The sequence below is a fragment of the Etheostoma cragini genome, chromosome 5, assembly GCF_013103735.1.
Source record: "Etheostoma cragini isolate CJK2018 chromosome 5, CSU_Ecrag_1.0, whole genome shotgun sequence".
In the NCBI taxonomy this organism is placed as follows: Eukaryota; Metazoa; Chordata; class Actinopteri; order Perciformes; family Percidae; genus Etheostoma; species Etheostoma cragini.
The window spans coordinates 39,592-61,388 of NC_048411.1; the positions used below are offsets into that span (position 1 = coordinate 39,592).

Genomic DNA, 21,797 nt, shown 5'->3' on the forward strand with positions numbered 1-21,797 from the left:
CCCTGTTACACAAAAGAGAAGCACATGTCACAAGGCAATGAAATACTCTTCTTGCTCACAGTCAGAGTTGAACTAACTTTGCATAATGCAACCCCTTTTTGCTACGGGGCATAGTTTTTATGAATCTGTGCAGTGTCTTGTTTTGTGCTAAGTTCTGCTTTTCTATCTTGTTTATTTGTATTTTCAAAAGCCTTTTTTAACAACGATGCTAGGGGACTTCAGATGAAAACATCCTTTTGACTAATTCTGGCACTTTTAACCAATGGATAATCAAGCGTTTTATCAATTTCCAATCTCCTTCCTCTTCTTAAATTAACTGAATTGAATCAGTTCATCACAATTGCCATGTAATTTACCATGGACCAGTGTTTCTCAAATGGGGGGGGGGGGATATTTGGAGTACAAGAGATTGTTTTTATGCATTGTATTTCCTAAAATGAGCATACTATAATAATGAATGGACTGATGGAATCTAAACATTTGATAAAAATGTCAAAAAATGCTTTGCGCTGTTCAGGGGGTACTTCAGTTTTATGTTAGTATAACACACATTATTGAAAAAAGTTTGAGAACCACTTCCATAGATGATGATTTAACATTTTTGTGCTCAACTATTTCTGTAAAAGAGACCAAATGTATGGTTGCATACCTGGGATGGGATAACATAATCCGCCACATCCCAAAACCGGGGGTCCATGTAAGATGTGTTGGTGAAGGCAAAACCTTTGACTTTGGTGGTGACACTACTGATGACAGAGTTATTCTCCTGGTAGGCCTTCTGCGCCACACACACATACCTGCAGGTTTACAGCAGTAGGAAACTTTTATCAATGCAATCTGATCATGACAAATTACCAGGCAGCTCATTACAACAGTGTTCCAAGTGTAACTAAGTATATTAGAGTACCTGTCTTAAGTACAAATGTTGAAGGACAAATGTTAAACCTCAACTAAATGTTGAGTCCTCCTCGTCACCCACTAAGCCCTCCATAACCAGGCTCCTTCCTATCTCACAGAACTACTCCACTGCCACAATCCCCCCCGTAACTTCCGCTTCTCTGAAGCAAATCTCCTCTCCCCACCACTCAGGACCAAGCACCGTACCTGGGGTGACAGAGCTTTTCACCATTGCAGCCCCCTCCCTGTGGAACTCCCTACCCATACACATCCGTGACCGTCCTGACCCTGACACATTCAAAATTAATCGAAACACACCTCTTCAGATTAGCTTTCCACATAGATTTCGCACACAAACTAAATGTAGTTTATAAAATACAGTGTTTTATTATGAAATAAACTAAATTCTATAGACCTACTATACAGTTAAGCTGAAATGATTAGCCAATTTAACATTTAGCTGATTGACAGACCTTTTCCCAGTTTTTTAAAATGTGAGGATTTTTCTTGCATTGAGTACTTTTTTTACTTTAAGTCAGGGATCTTAAACAGGGGGTCTGGGACCCCTAATGGGTCCTCAGAGTCAATGCAGGTTAAAGGGCTCCAAATTATTTTTACTCTTTTCAAAAATTAAAAATTCCTAAAATGTATCTTATTAACCAGATATAAACACCCCACTGTAGAAAGGCTTACTGGCCCATAGGTAAGGAAGTCACTAAGATAGTCTTTACAGATCCAGTTCATCCTGAGGGTTCACTGTGACACATGTAAGTTAAACATTAAAACATCATTTATAAAATCCTGCCAACAGTTAGTAGGCTATTTGAAGTGCCTTTGGGACATTGGATGAATGGTTGCTGATAATGGGAAATGTAGATATTGCATTAAAGATCAGCCCCCCCACTCAGATCAGCTGGTATCCTGTCTATAATGGAGTGAAATGGAAATTTGTAAGTGACCCCAAACTTTTGACCGGTAGTGTAGATTAAAGATACCTTGACCCCTGCTTTAAGTACATTCTCCCGATGATACTTAGAAACTTTTACATTAGTATAATTTTCAATACAGGACTTCTACTTGTAACAGAGTATTCTTACAGAGTGGTATTACTTTGGGAAAGGATCTGAACACTTCTTCCAACACTGCCACATCTCACCAAATACCAACCAAGTACTTCATGCCCCCCCCCATCCCTTGTTACTTACCCCACCACATACAGCACCACCAGAAGCTGGGTGAACCTGAAGACACATCCTACCTCAATGGTTGGAATAACCAGTGTTTTGGGTGTTTCATAGTCAAACGCGTAATGCAGACAGCGCTGACAGAAGCCTGCGGTCATTCTGACCTTTGCACCGCACACACCAGTGATGAACTGTGCAGTGATGATGATGAGTAAACATAGCTGCCCTTATTCAAATCGTTGTATTCAAATCTTCTTTGTCCTGAGTGTGTTTTAAAAGTATTACACACATATAGAAGTGAACATACAGTTCAAACTAACCAGGTGCGACAAAACACTTTCTACATTTTGTAGTGGTGAGCCAGAGATAGATCATAGAGATGGTACGTGCCGATGTCACACATTGAATGACAATGTGAAGTTCATAAGCACTTTTGAGCTTTGCGGCACTGTTAAATGACCCAGAAAACCGGAAATACATACAGTAAGTTACACGCAACAATAGAATAAGGCAGAGAACTGGCAAAGACATTGTTATTATCATTAGCAAATATTGAATAGTGATATTCACGAGTGTCATATAACTACATTTTTATATTTGGTTTGATTGGTATGTAAAAGTGTAAATACCGTAGTAAAACATTATAAATACATGATCTGACTGCAGTATTATAATATTTTACATGTGGAGTAGAGTTGAAAATTTTAGCCATAACATTATGAGGAATATAAATGCTATTAAATGTTATACGTATATTACATATTGTCACTGTGGGGGCAAAAACCTTGTTGGTCCAAAATTTTTGCTTTTCAGCAAATGAAAAATGGCAAATTTAAAAAAAACATTTCATTCAGCTATCTTTCTCAAACAAAGTCAGACAAAATCCCCACAACAGCGAGCCTCTGCTGTGTATTATGAAAGAAAGTCTCCAGTAGACACCATGTATAAGGCAGGGGTCCAATTCTTTTCTCTAAACTTGTGTCAACAGTTGATCAGAGGAGGAGGAGATGTTGACACAGTGGACCATGTGTGCATGTGTCACAACATAATTATGTCAGTGTAATAGCCTCCCATCAAAGCTAATTACATGTGCACATCTTCAAACCTCTTTATGCTCATCAAAACGCTGGATATTGTCACAACTAACTTGCACCCATTTATGAATTACTCTGTGTGTGTGTGTGTGTGTGTGTGTGTGTGTGTGTGTGTGTTTGTGTAATGTGACGTGGGGGGAAGGAGTGAGGTAATTAGTGTTGACTGGTATTAGGCTGTAGTGGTAGTGATGGCGCAGTGGATATGACCTTTGGTGTGGGAGATCTGGGATCGATTCCCTCTATGATACATCAACCACCGTGTCCCTGAGCAAGACACTTAACCCCTAGTTGCTCCAGAGAATTGCAACCTCTGATATACAGTGAGGAAAATAAGTATTTGAACACCCTGCTATTTTGCAAGTTCTCCCACTTAGGAATCATGTAGGGGTCTGAAATTGTGAAATTGGCCCCGATCATCCTCTCCTTAATACAGTGCAGCCGCCCTGTCCCATGTGCAGAAAACCCCCCCCCAAAGCATGATGCTACCACCCCCATGCTTCACAGTAGGGATGGTGGTCTTAGGATGGTCCTCATCATTCTTCTTCCTCCAAACACGGTTAGTGGAAATATGACCACATGACTTTCTCCCATGACTCCTCTGGATCATCCAAATGGTCGTTGGCGGATTTAAGACGGGCCTTGACATGTGCTGGTTTAATCAGGGGAACCTTCCGGGCCATGCATGATTCCAAACCATGATGTCTTTGTGTATTACCAACAGTAACCTTAGAAACGGTGGTCCCAGCTCTTTTCAGGTCATTGACCAGCTCCTCCCGTGTGGTTCTGGGCTGATTTCTCACCTTCCTTAGGATCATTGAGACCCCACGAGGTGAGATATTGCATGGAGCCCTAGTCCAAGGGAGATTAACAGTCATGTTTAGCTTCTTCCATTTTCTACTGATTGCTCCAACAGTGGACTTTTTTTCACCAAGCTGCTTGGACATGTCCCCGTAGTCTTTCCACCCTTGTGGAGGTGGACAATTTAGTCTCTAGTGTCTTTGGACAGCTCTTTGGTCTTGGCCATGTCAGTAGTTGGATTCTTACTGATTGTATGGGGTGGACAGGTGTCTTTATGCAGCTAACAACCTCTAACAGGTGCATCGAATATAGGACAATAAATGGAGTTGGGCATGTTAAAGGCAGACTAACAGGTCTTTGAGGGTCAAAATTCTAGCTGAAAGACAGGTGTTCAAATACTTTTTTGCAGCTGTATCATACAAAAAAATAGTTAAAATATCATACATTGTGATTTCTGGATTTATTTTTTTAGATTATGTCTCTCACAGTGGACATGCACCTACGATGACAATTTCAGAACCCTCCATGATTTCTAAGTGGGAGAACTTGCAAAAAAGCAGTGTGTTCAAATACTTATTTTCCAATAAATTTTCCAATTTTGCCAAAACCTACAATGCATCTCTCCTTGCTTTTATACAAGGTTAAAGTTGAATTGTGCCCTGGCCTTGGCTAAATAAAACTACATTAGATGTGTGAAACAGATGTTGCGTGGCAGGAGGGTGAAGCTGTCAGTTTAACATGCAAAGGTGCACTGCTGTGTGCCCTCTTTAGTAATCTACTCACTGGTGTGAAGATACCGAGACAACATACTGCAGCAAACACAACGAAACGTTTTGTAAAAACTCACCACACATTTACATTTTACACTCAGATACTCACACCGTAAACCCTAACTGATTAAAAAGCTTGTAAAACCAAGCCTGCACACTGAGGAGGGTGTTAAACATTTGTGCTTCTTCTCCTTCATCGTAAATTAATATCTACATAACTAGAACTCTTTCAATATTTTCACTACGCTGGAATTCAGTATTTACATTTTGGATTTACTATATTTCCATGAATAGAATTTGTATGTGCCTGAATGGTGGGCTCTAGTGTGTCATAAGTGAGACCACTTGAAACCAACACTGGTTAAGAGTCAGTTTTTAATTTCATAACACACATGGATTTCCGTGAACACAGGACAGATACATTGCAACTTTAGTCCAATAGTACTTTAGATATAAATTCTGTAGAAAAGAACCATTTCAGTTCACATAGACACTTTGGCATCTGTGTTGGTCACTGGCGTAGCTTGCCTTCATTAAAATATTTTCCATATTGTTATATGTCATATTCACACAGGTAAGAAAGAAAGAAAGGCTACAGTATACACAATATACATATGGATCTTTTTCATGATCAATGTTTTTTTTTCTCATTGGACAGCATAAGGTAAAGACATGCTAATTCATCAATAAAACTAATGAAGTACAGTCTATATATATATATATATATATAGTGTTTCAGTGTTGATTTTTCAAGTACAATATGAAGGCATTACACTGTGTTGTAGAAAAAAACATTTTAAAAAACTGTCCACAGTAATGAAGCTACAGTTAAATGAAGACCGAGGAAAAGGTCTCCTTTCAAGTTGAATTCTCCAGTTAAACCCATCAGGATGAGGCTGAAGGAAACCAGCCACCATGTTCATCTGCCAATCTTCAATAATACAATTCAAAGGCTTCTTACACAGAGAAGAACAGCTTCTGCGCCCCAGCTTTGTGTAAACTGTGTCAGTTTCTCAAACTTCTATATTTAGGATTCTAATGTTCCATCTGAGGGAAAGTCTACTAAAGCTTATATATATATATATATATATATATATATATATATATATATATATATATATATATATATATATAAATAAATAATATAAAAATAAAAAGGTCCACAGAGTTCATATTTGCCCAAAATCAAAGTCAAGTCCGCCATCGTGCAGGTTGCCTTCGTTTGCGTTGTCAAAGCTGTTCTTCCCGTGGATCTGTTTGAGGTGTTTGCGGAGAACTGGCTTGTGAGCAAAAACCATGTCGCAGTAGTTGCAGCGGTGTGGCTTGTCCCCGCTGTGCAGGTTGAGGTGATCCAGCAGAGAACACTTTTGCGTGAAGGTCTTCCCACAGATTTTACACTGGAAGGGCTTGATGCCGGCGTGGACCCGCATGTGCCGGTGCAGGTTGCCTTTCTGTGTGAATGTCTTGCCACACAGCAGGCACATGAACAGCTTGTGCATCTTGAGGTGGTTGGCGTAGTTTTCCAGCTGGCGGAAGACCCGCGAGCACTTTGGACACTGGTGGTACCACTGGAGGGGTTTGTCGTAGTTCCTCTGGTGCACACTGTGTTTCTCTGCCGGAGGGTATGCAGGAGGGGGGCTGTGCGGGTACCCGGTACCGCCGGGCGGAGCTACCATCTCGCTGCCACGGCTGTCCACGGTAGAATTTATGAGGGAGTGCTGGGGCTCAGGAGAGTGAAGGGCAGGAGGTGGACTGGCGGGGAAGTGACCAGCGATGGAGTTTTCTGCTACGTCAGACACAGACTCCACTTTTATGATAGTGATGTCGCTCTCAACCACACCCTGCTTTGGACGTCTGCCTAAGTTAAGAAGAGGGGACACCGGCTGTATGATCACATCATCATCATCATCCTCTTGATCATCATTATCGTCATTGTTGTCGTCCCCAACCTGCACCACTTCCCCCCCCTCTTGATGGACAGTCCGGACCTGGGAGTGCTCCTGCTCTCTCTGGGCCTGGGAGGATAACCCCTCCTCCTCCTTCTTCTCCTTACTTAACCCCACATCCAGCTCCAGCTGGCGTGCAGGCTGAGGTTTAATGAACTTGCTGAGAGCTTGGGTGCACTGCTCCACAATGTGGCCCATTTGGAGGAAGCTGGCCACTGTCAAGTAATGCACCAGCTCCAGCTCCGGCAACTCCAGCTGCCCCGTGTAGCAGGACAGCAGCAGCTGCCGGCCCACCTCCGCCTCCTGGATCATGGAGATTTGGACCTCCCCGGAGTCCTGCTGAAGGAAGAATTGGTCCCTCAGGAAAGACGAACCAGCGGCTAACACTACCTTGTGACCAGGGACCTCCAGCTGGTTGATGCGCACAGTGACATCACAGAACCGTCTCTGGTGTCGTAGGAGGTTCATCTTCTGCAGCATTGAGTCCCCAAATGTAGCAAAGCGGAACTGCAGGATCACCTGGTTCTGGGCCATAGTGAGCCGACAGCCAGCAGCAGCACTGCACCTATTAAGGACAAAAACAGAGATTGTAGCCATGTTTTCCATCCACGTTTTTATGCAAATTAAGTCATAGTGGTTAAGAAAAAAAAACAGTAACATTCGATTGAATTCCATGAATATCAATACAAAGTTTTTATCATTTTCTGCTAATGGGTAAAACGGCTTATGGTACAAACACTGATGGAAACGTTATTTGTCGAATGAATAATGAATTGCAATTACTTACAAATTTTATATTTGCAACCTACCATAAAACAAAGACATTTTAGGTCATTTCCGCTTTTTTTTTTTTGCCGACATTGAGGGTGTCAACAAAGACAGATATAAGTGGACGGACAAGGAGACGAGAGACTTTATAAATTTACTTACCAAGCAAAATATAATGGCTATTTAGATAGTTGTCGTATGGCATTTACATCTGTATCGTCATAGCGATGTTCTGATCGTTGCATTGTGGCTGTCTTATTATAGCTTGACATGTTGCTATTAGCTGGCACATAAGCACTATTACAACCTGTGCAATATTAATCATTTGTAGGTGGCAAACTAGGTTCAAATATGGCAGAACATTTGAGAAAAAAATTGCACTATATACACTACTTTTAAATTCATTATTTCATTTTGCGACTAATCGTGATTAACCAGGGAAATTATGCGATTAATCGTGATTAAAAATTGTAATTGCTTCCCAGCTCTAGATTTTAGCAAACTACAGATAATTCGATTGACAAGTTGATGGAAACATAGCTTGTGTCACCTCACCTGAAAAGTTGCATGCTATCAAGTGTGAGTTTGATATTTTGTCTTTCACTATTGTACTTCATCATTGATGTCATCTGAAGGATGTCAATGACATCAAAGGATGTTATCTAAGAATACACAACTGTAGACTTCCCTTGCATTAAACTCTATATATATTCTTCATTAATAATAAGCCATTTTAGTTATAAAGCACCTTTCAAACCAGAGGCGGACTTACCATTAGGCAAAGGTCGGCAATTGCATTAGGCCCCAAGCTACCAAGGGCCCCGTAAAACGCCTCATTAACTCATGGTTACGATCTGTTGTCTTACTTTTCACCAATTAATTATATATCTAAACATTGATACGCTAAAGTGCTATCCGATTGTTTAATTCAGGATGAGAAACTACCCCCCAGTCCCCCCTACATTGGACTATTCCATTATCCTACTGCGCATCTGCGTGTGTTTGTAAACAGCTCAAACATGAAAACAGCTCAGCATGCTGTAAGCTGTAGCTAGGTTACAGACGGTTGGAACATGAAGCCAAGCTGCAAAAGTGGTTCTGAAAAAAGGAAGAAGCGAGAAAAAGCAGAAAGGTTTTAGCAAAACTTCCAAAGGTATCAATCTTTTTCACGACAGCTACTGACAACACTAACATAAACGTTACCAAAGAGCAGCAAAAAGCGGGTGCTTGCTCTAGCTTTGCTAATACTGAGGAGCGACCCACCGGCAGTGTCAGCCCAGGTTGCTCTAGCAATGCTAACACTGATGAAGAGTAGTGTCAGCCCAGGTTGCTCTAGCAATGCTAACACTGATGAAGAGTATTGTCAGCCCAGGTTGCTCTAGCAATGCTAACACTGATGAAGAGTATTGTCAGCCCAGGTTGCTCTAGCGATGCGGGTGCTACATATAAGACAACCTTATAGGATCCTTCGAATGGAGATGGTAACGGAACTGCAGCTTTCGCTGTCCATGATGATAACTATGGCAATGACATAGATGGTGACACACAATACTCAGCAACTAGACCCCGTAAGTAGCAGTCACCCTAATCAAGGTGTTATGATTGAAGATGTTCCAGCACTCTGGCCAAAACAGCTGTCAGACAGAGGGCGCTGTTCAACAGTGCAGACGGGACCACAACAAGTCAGGGACAGAGTTTTTTCAAGAAATCAAGAGGGGCGCAAATTTACAAGCAGTAACTTTTACATGCAAATGAAGAATGGAGAAAAGATAAGCAGGTCTTGGCTCCTATACAGTGAAAAAAAGGACTGAAAATGGGGAGAACAAGGGTTGTGGAGGGCCCCATGCCTGTGTTTGCCTTAGGCCTCAAAATGACTAAATCCGCCCCTGTTTCAGACCCACGGTTAAGGTGCTGATACATTAAGAGAAATACATTAAAGACTACAAGCTAATTCATTTAAATACTTTAATCTGCCTCCAATGGTGGAATGTAACTAAACCCATTTACTCAGGTATTGTAATCCTACTTCACTTGGTATTTACATTTTCTTATACTTGGGTACTTCAATTATATTTTCATGCTGACACTTCTTTACTTTTAATTGAGTAGTGAATGCAAGACTTTTAATCGAACAGGGTATTTTAACACAGTAGCACTGCTAATTTTAAAGATCGGAGTACGTCTTGCGTCAACCACAATCACCTCTATCATAACCTAGTTATATCAAACCCGGCGCGTTCAGGTCTCATGGATAGTGTGAGACTGAAAACCAGACTTGGTTCAAAAACATGCCAATTTAACACGAGCTTGCGTGTATGTTTCGTCAGCTAAAGTTCGCAAACATTAGATAACTTTAATCAAATACCATTACATTTCAATATATTTTCGGAAGCAATGTCCGCTCGTGAGCACGCCGTTCATCCACTCAATTTATGGTTATGGTAACAACATTTACCGGTATCTAAATGTATCACATTCTATATCTAACTGGTGTTAGCTAGCTAGATAATATATGGTTTACCTTGTGGTAACATTGGTGGGCACTGGGCAACGTAACGTAAAGCAAAACATATTAAATATTAAATAAAGTGCTTAAGCCGAATTACAAAAAAAATGGCATAAGACGTTTAAAACACTACTTGTTACAGTGTTACTAAGGTTTGCGATACACAAGACATTAACGTGACATTTTAACAGGAGATTAGCACTTGGTTTCCGCTGTCCAAGTAGACTGGACCGTCGATGTTAGCTTAGCGCTATTAGTAAAGTAACGTTAAAGTAGTGGCTTTCTTTTAGGCACAACAGCTAGCCTGGGTATAGTTAACGGTTTGGCTTGGAGCAAGACTAAAAACTAATATTGTATAAAGTCACTCTCCACGTCTAACGTTTGCTTTAGCTGTATGTGTACATCAACCACAAATCGCCTCCATATTTCCCTTTGGCCTAACGTTACTCTCCGGTCTTTACGGAGTGTATGGAGCCCTGCAGCCATAGTAGACGATCTGATGAGAACATGCAACACTGTAGCTAACCTACTTCTTTACCCGTATGCTTAAGTTGACATAATAGTAAGTGTTGTGTACCTGTTAAGCTCTTCTCAACAAACACGTTAACGATGGGTTGTCATCGGTAGGTCTGTCCGGGCATTGAAGGCGCTGATCCGGATGCAAAATCCATTTAAAGGCCCAGAGCAACACAACCGCCAGCTCTCATCACCAATCTCTTCAAAGATTCACTTTCCTAAATTTAAATACGTCAACGCTGCTTTTATCACTTAACTGTTAAACAAAAGTAAAAATATGATAAATACAATCTATCAATTTTTCAGTCTTATCATCAACATCTGTTTTTAAGTGAAAATATATTCTGTAACTGTTCAAGCATCTCTCCTCCATTAAGGCATCCTACTAACCTTTAAGCAGTGATGGAAGAAGTATTCAGATCCTTAACTTAAGTAAAACTACTAGTACCACATTGTAAAATTAATCTGTTACAAAAGCCCTGCAGTGAAAATGTTACTTAAGTATCAGTATGTAAGTATCATCAGGAAAATGTACTTGAAGTATCAATCCAATCAGTTCTGTCGATCAACTTAGGGTTTTTAGGCCTGTATATTGTTGTCTAGTTTAATTTATAATAACCTATGGTATTTTATAAACTACATGTGTTTTGGGTCCAAAAATCTTAATAATTAAAGTAACTAGTAACTAAAGCTGTCAGAGGAATGTAGTGGAGTACCTAAAGTAACTAGTAACCAAAGCTGTCAGATAAATGTAGTGGGGTAACTTAAGTAAGTAGTAACTAAAGCTGTTAGATGAATGTAGTGGAGTAACTAAAGTAACTAGTAACTAAAGCTGTTAGATGAATGTAGTGGAGTAACTAAAGTAACTAGTAACTAAAGCTGTTAGATGAATGTAGTGGGGTAACTTAAGTAACTAGTAACTAAAGCTGTTAGATGAATGTAGTGGAGTAACTAAAGTAACTAGTAACTAAAGCTGTCAGATCAATGTAGTGAAGCAACTAACCTAACTAGTAACTAAAGTAACTATTAACTAAAGCTATCCGATGAAAGTAGTGGAGTAAAAAAAAAGTATAAAGTGTCCTGAAAAGAAAAGACTCAAGTTAAGTACAAGTACCTCAAATTTGTACATAAATACTTGAGTAAATGTACTTAGTTACATTCCACCACTGTCTATAAGGTATGGAAGTAAGAGACATGTAGTTTACTTTAGTTTAATTTTAGGAACTCAGATTTAGTATTGTAGGGTTTACTTTATTTGTACTGACTATAAAAACCAAGGGACACTGAAGAACTTTTATAGTCTTGGTATGTTTAGGTTTTCTATTCCTGGCATGGCTTACTCCTGCAGTCTCTAACGTGAGTGTGTCAGAAGTAGCTTGGAATCCAGACCTAAATCAGAAAAATAATGAATGAAAGTCGCCCATCTCCAGGGGCAACACAGAGCGTGCATTTGAAAATCTGACTGTATGCAGTTGTATAACACACACACACACACACACACACACACACACACACACACACACACACACACACACACACACACACACACACACACACACACACACACACACACACACACACACACCAGGTGAAATATCCAGAACCCCATACGCTTGGTGCAGCTCGCCTCTGGCCCCGCCTATAGCAGGTACATCGATGTGATTGGTGTAGCTCGCCTTTGGCCCCGCCTCTATCAAATACATCTATGTGAATGGTGCAGCTTGCCCATGGCCTGCCCATATAAGATACACCGATGTGATTGGTGCAGCTCGCCTTTGGCCCCGCCTCTATCAGATAAACCGATGTGATTGGTGCAGCTCGGCTACAAGGGCATAGTTAATGAGCAGCATTACTTGATGCCAGAGGAACTCCTGAGCAAACTGAAATTCAGCTCACGCGAAGCTCTGGACTTCCAGGGTATGTCAGAAGGCTCATCAAATCAACAAATGGTCTTCTTTACTTTTAGTTGCAAGTGCATATTCACATCCAATAATCATGTAAGTATCTATGAAGTGAAAACAAAAGTTTATTTTAATTATTTACAAAATGTACGAAACAAAATGTACTGATAGGAGATCAAGACTGTATTTCATTTGTCATGCTGACAAATATACTGACAGAACATTAGCAGTGTCATGTCCTCTTGAAAAACCTGGAAAAGAAGACAGAGGAAACCAGGTCATTCAATAACATATACTGTCCAAGTCCTGTGTTTGAGCTGAACTGAACGAAACATCTACGTTACGGATATTCATAGTGAAATATAACTAACAGGCCAATTTCACTAAATGCAGGATTGCTTGACTTTGTCACCAGTAACATACCTAAAAGGACTATTTAATTTGTATTGTGAATACAATTAACAACTATCCACTGAAATGTATGTATTTAATCTTTGAAACTTCCAGAAACACTAGAATCACTTTAGACACTTGGTTGAATTAATATACCGTTGTTTCACGTGTAACATGATATTAACAGGGTGGGTAAAATACTGAATTGTACCATCTTCTATACCAGGTGAAACTGTCTCCAACCAAAATGAGGAAGGCAACCAGTCCTATTGTTGCAGCAGCAGACAGAGAGGAGACCCTCAGAACGAAGGATGTACCTAGAACAAGGTCAAGCTGTGTGAGTACCCGGCAACCAGCACTTTCTACATCTGCTTGTTTTTGCATTTTAAAGTGACTTTTTAAATAGAGCTGCAAACATTTATCGAATAATCAAAGTGTTGTCAGATAAGAAATTAATCGCCAACTATTTTGATTATTAATCGGTTTGACTAATGTTTTGTGAAAAAAGTAAAAAAACATATTCTCTTATTTCAGCTTCTTAATAAGTGTGTCTATTTATTTATAGTTTCTTCACTCCTCTGTGATAGTAAACTGAATATCTTTGAGATGTGGACAAAACAAGACATGAGGAGGTCATCTTGGGCCTTGGAAAACCCTCATCATAATTTCACACATTTTCTGTCTATAATGACCAAACAACTAACTAAATAATTGAGAGAGATTAAACAACCACGAAAATAGTAAATCGTAAATAAGTGTTGGTTGCAGGCCTATTTTAAAATAATTTCTATTCATTTTCTATTCTCTAACTACACAATGTTGTAAATAGGTAAAATATCATTTCCCAAAATGAATCTCAATCCAAAAATAATAATTGTATAACTGACACTAAAGAATTTAGGTGTTGTGGCGAGTGAATTACCTCTTACTTTAGCCCACAGGACACAGGAACATTTTAAAGCCTAGGAGAAAAGACATACAGCTAATTAACAAGTAAACTGCAAAGTCTGATGCAGTTTCTAGTAGGGCAGTGCAATTACAGTAATCAACATTATAATCGTGATTTTGGCTACTAATGATCACAAAAACAGGGGAACCGAGAAAAAGTATTATTTTGCACATTATGTTTTGCAGATCCACTCTTATTTTGTCCTGTGTTCTGAACGGATTCTTTTTTTTTTCCAAACAGGGAAAGTATGAAGGTAAATTTCACAGTTCTAGGTGTTTTCACTGTTGATTTGTTGAACTGTTTCACTGTTTGAGTTCTACAAGTGCAACATCTTTGCATAAGTCAATAAGTAGTCTTTTTAAAATAATCTAATTAACTTCAAATATTGACTATTTTGAATATACAAATAATTGTGATTATGATTGTTTCCATGATTGAGCAGTTTCCAAGTTAAAACATCTTTAAACTAATACTTTATTGTATATTCACCGATTTCCACTGACTGACGGATCGTAAGGTGATGTAATAGTTCCTGCCATTCTCAAGTGGTGCATTGAAGAAGCCTCCATAGTAGAGTCCATCTCCCACAGTAAAGTTCATCTCTGTGCCGACATGTCTGACATCTATCTGGGCAGTGATGTACTCTGTGTAGGATTTTATTTTGCCTGAGGGGTCTGAGCTCGCAGGAGAGGAACAGTCAAACATCATAATCCCCTCTACAGGAAGCACAAACACCTGGTACAAACTGCAACATGAAGAACAAAAGAAATCATGGCCATACGCTAAACCAAATAAAGACATGTTAAAGCTTTAGTGCGTAACTTTTTGATATAAATGAACGTCCGTTACATTCAAGCCATTACCAAATGAGCTGCTACAAAACAAATTAAGACTATCAGCACCACACAACTCTCTCAGTGTTTCTCAGTATGGCTATGTTCAGAAGACTGTGGCGTCCGGCGTCCAGAAACTCAAGTGGAGATAGTTACCTTTTCTGAAGAGCCCATTATACTTTTTTAACCCTCTGTGTCCTCCTTGGCTACTAGCAACTGCGTGAAGGAGGGTTGAGGGGCAGTACGAGATCACGTTAGGCTTGTATCATGTAGACTTTTCAACAGTGTTGTTGTTATTACTTAGAATTCCTCATGGGGGGACAGAAACTATGCACTATAGCTTTAACACATTCATTTCTATACACTATAGATTTGTATAGATTGTAACACTTGACATTGTAACACTTGAACATCACATAAAGGCGAAATGGTACTTGCAAGAATGTGATTTAACTCATATTTTAGCCCACCCAATTCTGGATTTTTTTGTTGTAGATAATGTTATCAATATGTGGGAGCAAACATCTCCTCACAGTCTGCTAGCTGCCTGCCCCCACTGTAAAAACATCTTCTCACTATCTGCTAGCTGCCTGTCCCCTGAACACACTGTAAAAAACATCTTCTCACTATCTGCTAGCTGCCTGTCCCCTGAAATTACTGTAAAAAACATCTCCTCACTATCTGCTAGCTGCCTGTCCCCTGAACATACTGTAAAAAACATCTCATCACTGTCTGCTACCTACCTGTCCCCACTGTAAAAACATCTCCTCCCTATCTGCTAGATGCCTCTCCCCTGAACACACTGTAAAAACGTTGGGGGGGGGGACAGGTTGAGGAGGAGGGCGGGAGGGGCGAGCTAGCCTTCTAACAAGTGGAATCACCCAATTTTGCTAAGCACCCTTATGCGGATTACTTATATTTGTTTTGAAAGAATTGTAACAAATATACATACTAAACTGGACATTTCACAGAGTCAGTGTCCTCTGGTGGTCAAACAACGCAATAGACACACTGATTTCAAATCCTATCAAACGTTTCTGTACACTTACCTATACATGTGCAATAAGCTACAGAAATATCAGCAGATTCTTTTTACCTGGAGTTCAACATGTGTTTTGAAGTATAATTGTTATAAATATTTGTAAATTATACATTTAACTTTGAAAGTTGGTTGAAAAAAGTTACCAAACAGTAAATTCTAGGCCTTCATGCTCATTGTACATGCTGCAAGTACAATGTAAATTGCGTTAAATTACTTTAAATTCCTGCCACTCAGTCACTCTAAGGGCCCCATGTTGCACTTAGCGTGGTGCAAGTGCCTTTGCTGTTTTAAGACCGACCCAGTTGTTAATTTCCCGTCAGGCGCCAACACCGTTGAAATAGCAAATGCACCTGCGCCCAGCTGTGCGCCCAGCTGTGCGCCCAGCTGTGCGCCCGTGGGAGTGCTGGTCTTACAGGGAGGTGTGTCACACACACACACACACACACACAGGAAAGCGGAGCCGCAAACACACAAATGCAAAAGATTACATATTAAAATATTATGGTGTAAATCCTACATCATAATAGCTATGTGCCAAGGTCCAAACGTGCCTGACTTTTAAAGGGAATGGGAGAGGATGTCTGACTGGTTGATTGCATGTTACACCCAGAACAAACACCTGATTAATGAAGACACTAAGGACAACCCTTTTTAACCATGCACCTGGCACACAGACCCTTTTTTTCGCCGTCAAACAAGCAAGGGGGATTTGGACACGCCCTTAACGCACCTGCGCCATGTGCTTCACACCTTGCGCATAGATCGTTAAAATAGGGTACTAACATTTTAAGAGGCATATTTATTGTGCATTGTTGTGTTGCCTTATATGCCAATGACAATTCATTCAATTTCTTACTAATCTAATGGACAATAATGGAATGCCAATCTGAAAATATTGTAAAGGAATTATAAAGTTTCAACCAGCATTATAAATTGTGGACATTAGTAGGTCATTTGAAGCGTGCTGGTACATGACTCTGCTTTAATTTCTGTTTAGGGTTTTAGTGTCCCCTCTGACGTAGCAGAAGAGAAGAGTGGTCACATGTCCCGGTTGTTACCTTATTGGGTCCAGTGTGTTCGGTGATCTGCGTAGCCTCAACGTTGGTAAAGGAGTCTCAAATTCTCTGTAGTGGACAATTGGAGCTGGAGGCACTGTTAGATGTGTATCATGATCAGTATAAAGAAGAATCACAGTAAATAGAATTGTTTCTGTCTTAAATATTTCCAGGAAGCTTATAACTTATATTACACTTAGACGCAGGGAATCATTTTGTCAGAGTAGAGTTAATGTAAGAGTTGGTCGTGCATTGATACCTGGTAAACTGGTGGTAGTGTTGATGGTGGCTGTGAATCTGGAAGACATCGCAGTGATGGAGATGCTGTAGTTTGTGACTGGAAGCAGGTTCAGACAGAGTTCCAGATGGTCAGCCTTAGAGCTCAGAAACCACTTCCTTCTGTCATGAAAGGACCTCTGGTAGTCTCTAGATCCTAAGTATGTCACCTGGAGTGGTTACATTGAATGTGGCACCAGTCAGGTTCACAAAACACAAACCCTAACCCATAGATTAAGGTAAACAAAAAATATGGTAGGGTAATTGCATAAACTGTCCATTAGGGATGTACTGCTCCATTGTGAATTGGTTAAAAATGGACATAAATCAGAATCAGAAATACTTTATATACTTTATTTACTTAAAAAAAAATGGACATAAAAAATTAATCACAATACAATTTTTCAATGGCCTAGGGCGTAATCTACTAATCTACTTTAGGGCGTAATTCCACTTGTTTGACTTCAGACATCACTACGTGTTTAGAGAGTAGATTTTTTTTCGATTTAGTTTTTTGAGGTGGGAATCAAATTGTTAATTTTCTATTGGGTTTTAGGTAAAATACAATTTCTGTTGCACTTTCAATTAGAGAATGCATCGGTTTGCACAGATATAAATTGAATTTTAAATAAAGGAGTAATTTGTCTGCTTATTCTGTTAAATAAATTGTGTACAAATTGTATTGTGAACTTAAAATGGCAAATTGTGAGTTGAGTGTATTGTTACATCCCTACTGTCTGTACACATTCACATATAACCAGAGAAGAAGGTTATTAATTATTGAAACCACCTATTTCCTATTGATAAATTCAAGAAAAATGTAAGATACACAGTATATACATGGAAAGAAGGATGATGAGTCCCCCGTTACCTTATATATTTCTACATCCTCCTCATACTTCTCTGCTTTCCAGTGCAGACATTTTTCATAAAGGACAAATAAGTGATTGACAGCTGGTTTGATTTCTGTAAGAGATTTGGGAATTAAAAGAGTGATGGTACATCGTCACCGTTTATTTGTCATATTACAAAACTCTTCACAATGCAAATCAGTAACATCACACAAGCATCATATCTATCCAGATGCTTTTATTTTATGCTGCCTAATGAACATTGCAGCTTACATACAGTATGTTTCTTATCCCATTATATGAACTTGCTGTGTTCTTACTCACCTATGCATCTGATTGTAGCTCTCTGCCACACCCCAGAGCTGCGGCACACAGAGACATTGCTGCCTCTCCAGCTGTGATATCCATCCACACAGCGGTGGATCACAACGCTCCTGTTATGCCACACCACCTCGGATTTGGTAAGGAAGGGAACCGGACCACATTTGGCTAGAAAAACAGTGACGGTGATTGGTAAGCTAAATGACTGCAGTTGTTGTGGGGCTTTTTAAGCATGGTTGTATACTTTATATTCCACACATATCTAGCTTGGTTTGGGTTTGAGTCGGGGGGGGGACAACATTGCTGAGTAAAGTCAAATAAATCCTACACAACATGTTGTTTCCACGACATTCAGACAGCAGTGGATTGACCCACAGAAATAAATGTACTGGCATCACTCCGGATGTGAAGGTTACACAACATTATTATGTCACCTTAATTTATCTTAAAACCTGCAACAAGCACAGAACACAGAGCCCAAGCAGGAATATACAAGGAGCCTCTAACCCTAACTGAAGCAGTATAGATCTGAGCATTTATTAGTTATTTACCAGATAAATCAAAGCATGTGTATCAGATATATCAAAATATATCAGTAACATTTCAGAACTCACAATGACTCTTCCACAGTGGAATAGATATATACATGTCCAGATATGATTACTGTACCTTTGCACTTTACAGATACTTCCCTCCACTGTCCTGATAGTAAACATGTTGAAACATTATTTCCACTCTCCTGGTAAAATCCATCCATGCACTCATACAGCACCAAACTGCCCGGTCTACTGGTGCGATCCCACAGGAGGTTAGTATCAGGGAGGGTTAGTGGGGGGCCACAGCTTACTTCTGCACACAGACATGAATTAGCACAGACTGTGTGCTATTTACAGGCATGTAATATATCACAAAGAATCACAGCTGAACCGGAGATGCAGCATAATGACGTAAAATGTAAAATGTAAAATGACGCATGCCTGACTGCTTCTGCCGCTTCATTTTTTCACAAAAATGTAAAAAAAAAAATAAAGTAATATTACATTTAAAAAGTCACACAAAAAGTCTTTATATTCTGTATCACATGCAAATAACAATTCCTGAAATGAATATGCATATTCATAGTAAATTGTTCTTTACATGACTTTTAATTGTCTTGAACATGTTCTTATTGTAACTTTTTATTTGCATTATGGCTTGTTGTTCATATGTTTTGTTGTGTGTGGACCCCAGGAAGAGTAGCGGCTACTGTAATAGAAACTAATGGGGGATCCAAATAAACAAGCTTTATATCTGAACTATTTACAAAGGGATATACCAACACCTATATTTTAAAGCAGCAGATTTACATTTTGGGAACTACACTTATGCTTTCTTACTGAGAATGATTTGCATTACTTGTCATTTAGCTGACGCTTTTATCCAAAGCAGCTTACAATATGTATTGTTACATATGTCAGAGGTTGCACGCCTTTGCAGCAACTAGGGGTTTATTGTCTTGCTCAGGAACACGTTGGTTTATGTATCTCAGTGGGAATCGAACCCTGGTCTTCCACACCCTAGGCATGGGTCATATCTACTGCGCCATCACCTCCCAATTCTATGAAAAGATCAATACCACATGTCTCTACAGTAAATATAAAGCTTCAGCCGGCAGCCAGCTAGCTTTGCTTAGCACAAAAACAGGAAATGGGGACACAAACTACTGAAAAACTAGCATGGCTTATCTGCTGATCTTGGCCAAGTGCAGTAAATGGATCCTTACTTGCTGTGTGTCAAATCAGGCAATTCTGTACTTCCATTTGCTATTTTAATTGCACAGCTGTACTTGCTGGCTTTAGCATTATTAAACGGATAGAAATGAGTGTGTTATCAATCTTCTCAATCAACGCTCAGCAAGAAAGCAAATAAGTGTTGTGGTTTTTTTAATGCAAACCATTGCTTCAAATATTTTCTGCAAATAACTACAAATATTCTAAAAGCAAACAGTGGTTTATCAACATATCTGTCATCAAACATTGCACCTTCACACCATAGATCAATATCCTCCCACAGTCCATTTTCTCCACATACTGAGTAGTTTATCAGGCTCCTGGTCTTATAGCCTTCCTCACATTGGTAAAACACCACACTGCCAATGTGGGATGTGCCGTCCCAAAGCGTTTTAGCATGAGGTTTGAAAACAGGCTCGTGACAATTGATTTCTACAAAAAAAGACAGCAAGTCAATGTAGAAAATTGTTAAAACCAATGAGACAGGTTTCTAGATACAATTGACACATCCTGGATAAATGCATGCATTGGCAGTTAAATGACAGTAACAGTCATAATGTTCAATAACAGCATGCACATTATGATATATTGCTGACATTTGAAAGGATTGCATTATTTCTTTCTATGGAAACAGGCATCCCAATACTGTCTGGACTAATGTATGTATCACCTTGACAGAGCAAGGAGGCTTCATCCCATTCTCCACTGGCAGTACAAACTGAAACATTTCCCTCTCCAACACTGCGATATCCAGAGCTACACTGATAAACAACCTGAGAGCCCACAGTAGAGATTTTATCCCACAGCATGATTGAATGTGGGATGGGTTTGGGCACACCACAGTGGACCTCTAAAAGGGATTGAAATTGCAATATTTAACTGAGTAAAGTCAGTGACTATTTAACAATGGAAAACAATGCCAACTACAGCATTACCGTCATTTGGTGCAGGTTGTTACCTTTGCATGAGAGGTTTGGTTTTGTCCAGTAGCCACCAACAGTGCACAATGATATGTTATTTCCTTCATTGTGATAAAATCCAATTTTACAGTAGTAGATCACAGTGCTTCCTGGGGCGGAGCTGCCATTCCACACTTGTCCAGTATGGGGCAGTATAGGAGGGTCCCCACATAATATCTCTGGGACAGGAAATGATGCACACAGAGGAGTTATAGAGAGGTGAAATCCCTCCCCTTCCGGTGGACCTTATGGGACCTTAATTCGGAAAAAATGTGAACAGGAAGAGACATTATTTTTTGATCCCGTTTGAATTGAGCCATGGATTACACATATGATGTTTGTCCATTTAAAAGATCATTTTTCAACTGAAGAAAGTCTCAGTCGTAGGTTTGTCGTAGGACCACTTAGTTTTGGGAGAAACGGCTCAGTGAACTACAGTTCTCGTCTCAGGCAATTTAGAACACCTTGCATGATGCTTGGCTTAGCACTGTTCCACTAAACGTGACGGTATTGCACTTGTTGTGTTTTATCCAGTGAAGTTTACAAGCAGAGAAGCAAAAGAAGCCAGATCTGCTGCTCGTAAGAGTAACGTTACATCCCGGTACCAAACACGCAGACATCGTAGCTTCAGCATCGTCATCCATGCTTTGAAATGTCTAGTTTATCCAATTACAAGTTTTTACATTCTTATACTTCAACAATTAAACGATCCCATGACATGGTGCTTTTTTGGATGCTTTTACATAGAACTTAGTGGTCCCCTAATACTGTATCTGAAGTTTCTTTTATAGAGATCTTAGTGGTCCCTAATACTGTATCTGAAGTCTCTTTTATATAGACCTTAGGGGTCCCCTAATACTGTATCTGAAGTCTCTTTAATATAGACCTTAATGGTCCCCTAATACTGTATCTGAAGTTTCTTTTATATAGACCTTAGTGGTCCCCTAATACTGTATCTGAAGTTTCTTT

General features: G+C 39.7%; 3 protein-coding genes and 1 long non-coding RNA gene across 10 annotated transcripts in view; 1 reads left to right on the top strand and 3 right to left on the bottom strand.

The window, feature by feature from the left end:
• The window catches only part of p2rx4b (purinergic receptor P2X, ligand-gated ion channel, 4b), a 4,727-nt gene extending 2,439 nt beyond the window's left edge, over positions 1 to 2,288 (bottom strand). The window contains exons 1-2 of the mRNA XM_034872347.1: positions 2,103 to 2,288; positions 650 to 797 (exon numbers count right to left, since the gene is read on the bottom strand). Of these exons, the coding sequence (XP_034728238.1) occupies positions 650 to 797; positions 2,103 to 2,239 (285 nt within the window). The 5' untranslated portion in view covers positions 2,240 to 2,288. The remainder of the gene's footprint in view (positions 1 to 649; positions 798 to 2,102) is intronic.
• LOC117945096 overlaps positions 1 to 14,047 on the top strand; it is a 14,560-nt gene extending 513 nt beyond the window's left edge. The window contains exons 2-3 of the long non-coding RNA XR_004656728.1: positions 3,318 to 3,324; positions 14,037 to 14,047. This is a non-coding gene — a long non-coding RNA (uncharacterized LOC117945096). The remainder of the gene's footprint in view (positions 1 to 3,317; positions 3,325 to 14,036) is intronic.
• On the bottom strand, positions 5,101 to 10,787 carry zbtb26 (zinc finger and BTB domain containing 26). Its single transcript, XM_034872346.1, has 3 exons — positions 10,541 to 10,787; positions 5,885 to 7,254; positions 5,101 to 5,819 (listed from the first exon to the last, which is right to left on the bottom strand). The coding sequence occupies exon 2, from the start codon at positions 7,221 to 7,223 to the stop codon at positions 5,913 to 5,915; it is 1,311 nt and encodes a 436-aa protein (XP_034728237.1). The 5' UTR covers positions 7,224 to 7,254; positions 10,541 to 10,787; the 3' UTR covers positions 5,101 to 5,819; positions 5,885 to 5,912.
• The window catches only part of susd1 (sushi domain containing 1), a 16,724-nt gene continuing 7,414 nt past the window's right edge, over positions 12,488 to 21,797 (bottom strand). For 3 of the 7 annotated variants that reach the window (XM_034872338.1, XM_034872337.1, XM_034872342.1), the window contains 11 exons: positions 20,828 to 21,007; positions 20,540 to 20,719; positions 20,122 to 20,301; positions 18,770 to 18,949; positions 18,104 to 18,268; positions 17,800 to 17,894; positions 16,912 to 17,098; positions 16,656 to 16,749; positions 14,212 to 14,467; positions 13,696 to 13,735; positions 12,830 to 13,090 (listed from right to left, as the gene is read on the bottom strand). In XM_034872338.1, coding sequence (XP_034728229.1) covers positions 12,954 to 13,090; positions 13,696 to 13,735; positions 14,212 to 14,467; positions 16,656 to 16,749; positions 16,912 to 17,098; positions 17,800 to 17,894; positions 18,104 to 18,268; positions 18,770 to 18,949; positions 20,122 to 20,301; positions 20,540 to 20,719; positions 20,828 to 21,007 — 1,694 coding nt within the window. In that variant the 3' untranslated portion in view covers positions 12,830 to 12,953. Of the gene's footprint in view, positions 12,632 to 12,829; positions 13,091 to 13,695; positions 13,736 to 14,211; positions 14,468 to 16,655; positions 16,750 to 16,911; positions 17,099 to 17,799; positions 17,895 to 18,103; positions 18,269 to 18,769; positions 18,950 to 20,121; positions 20,302 to 20,539; positions 20,720 to 20,827; positions 21,008 to 21,797 lie in introns of those variants that run through there. The other 4 variants (XM_034872339.1, XM_034872340.1, XM_034872341.1 and 1 more) reach the window with 4 other exon arrangements.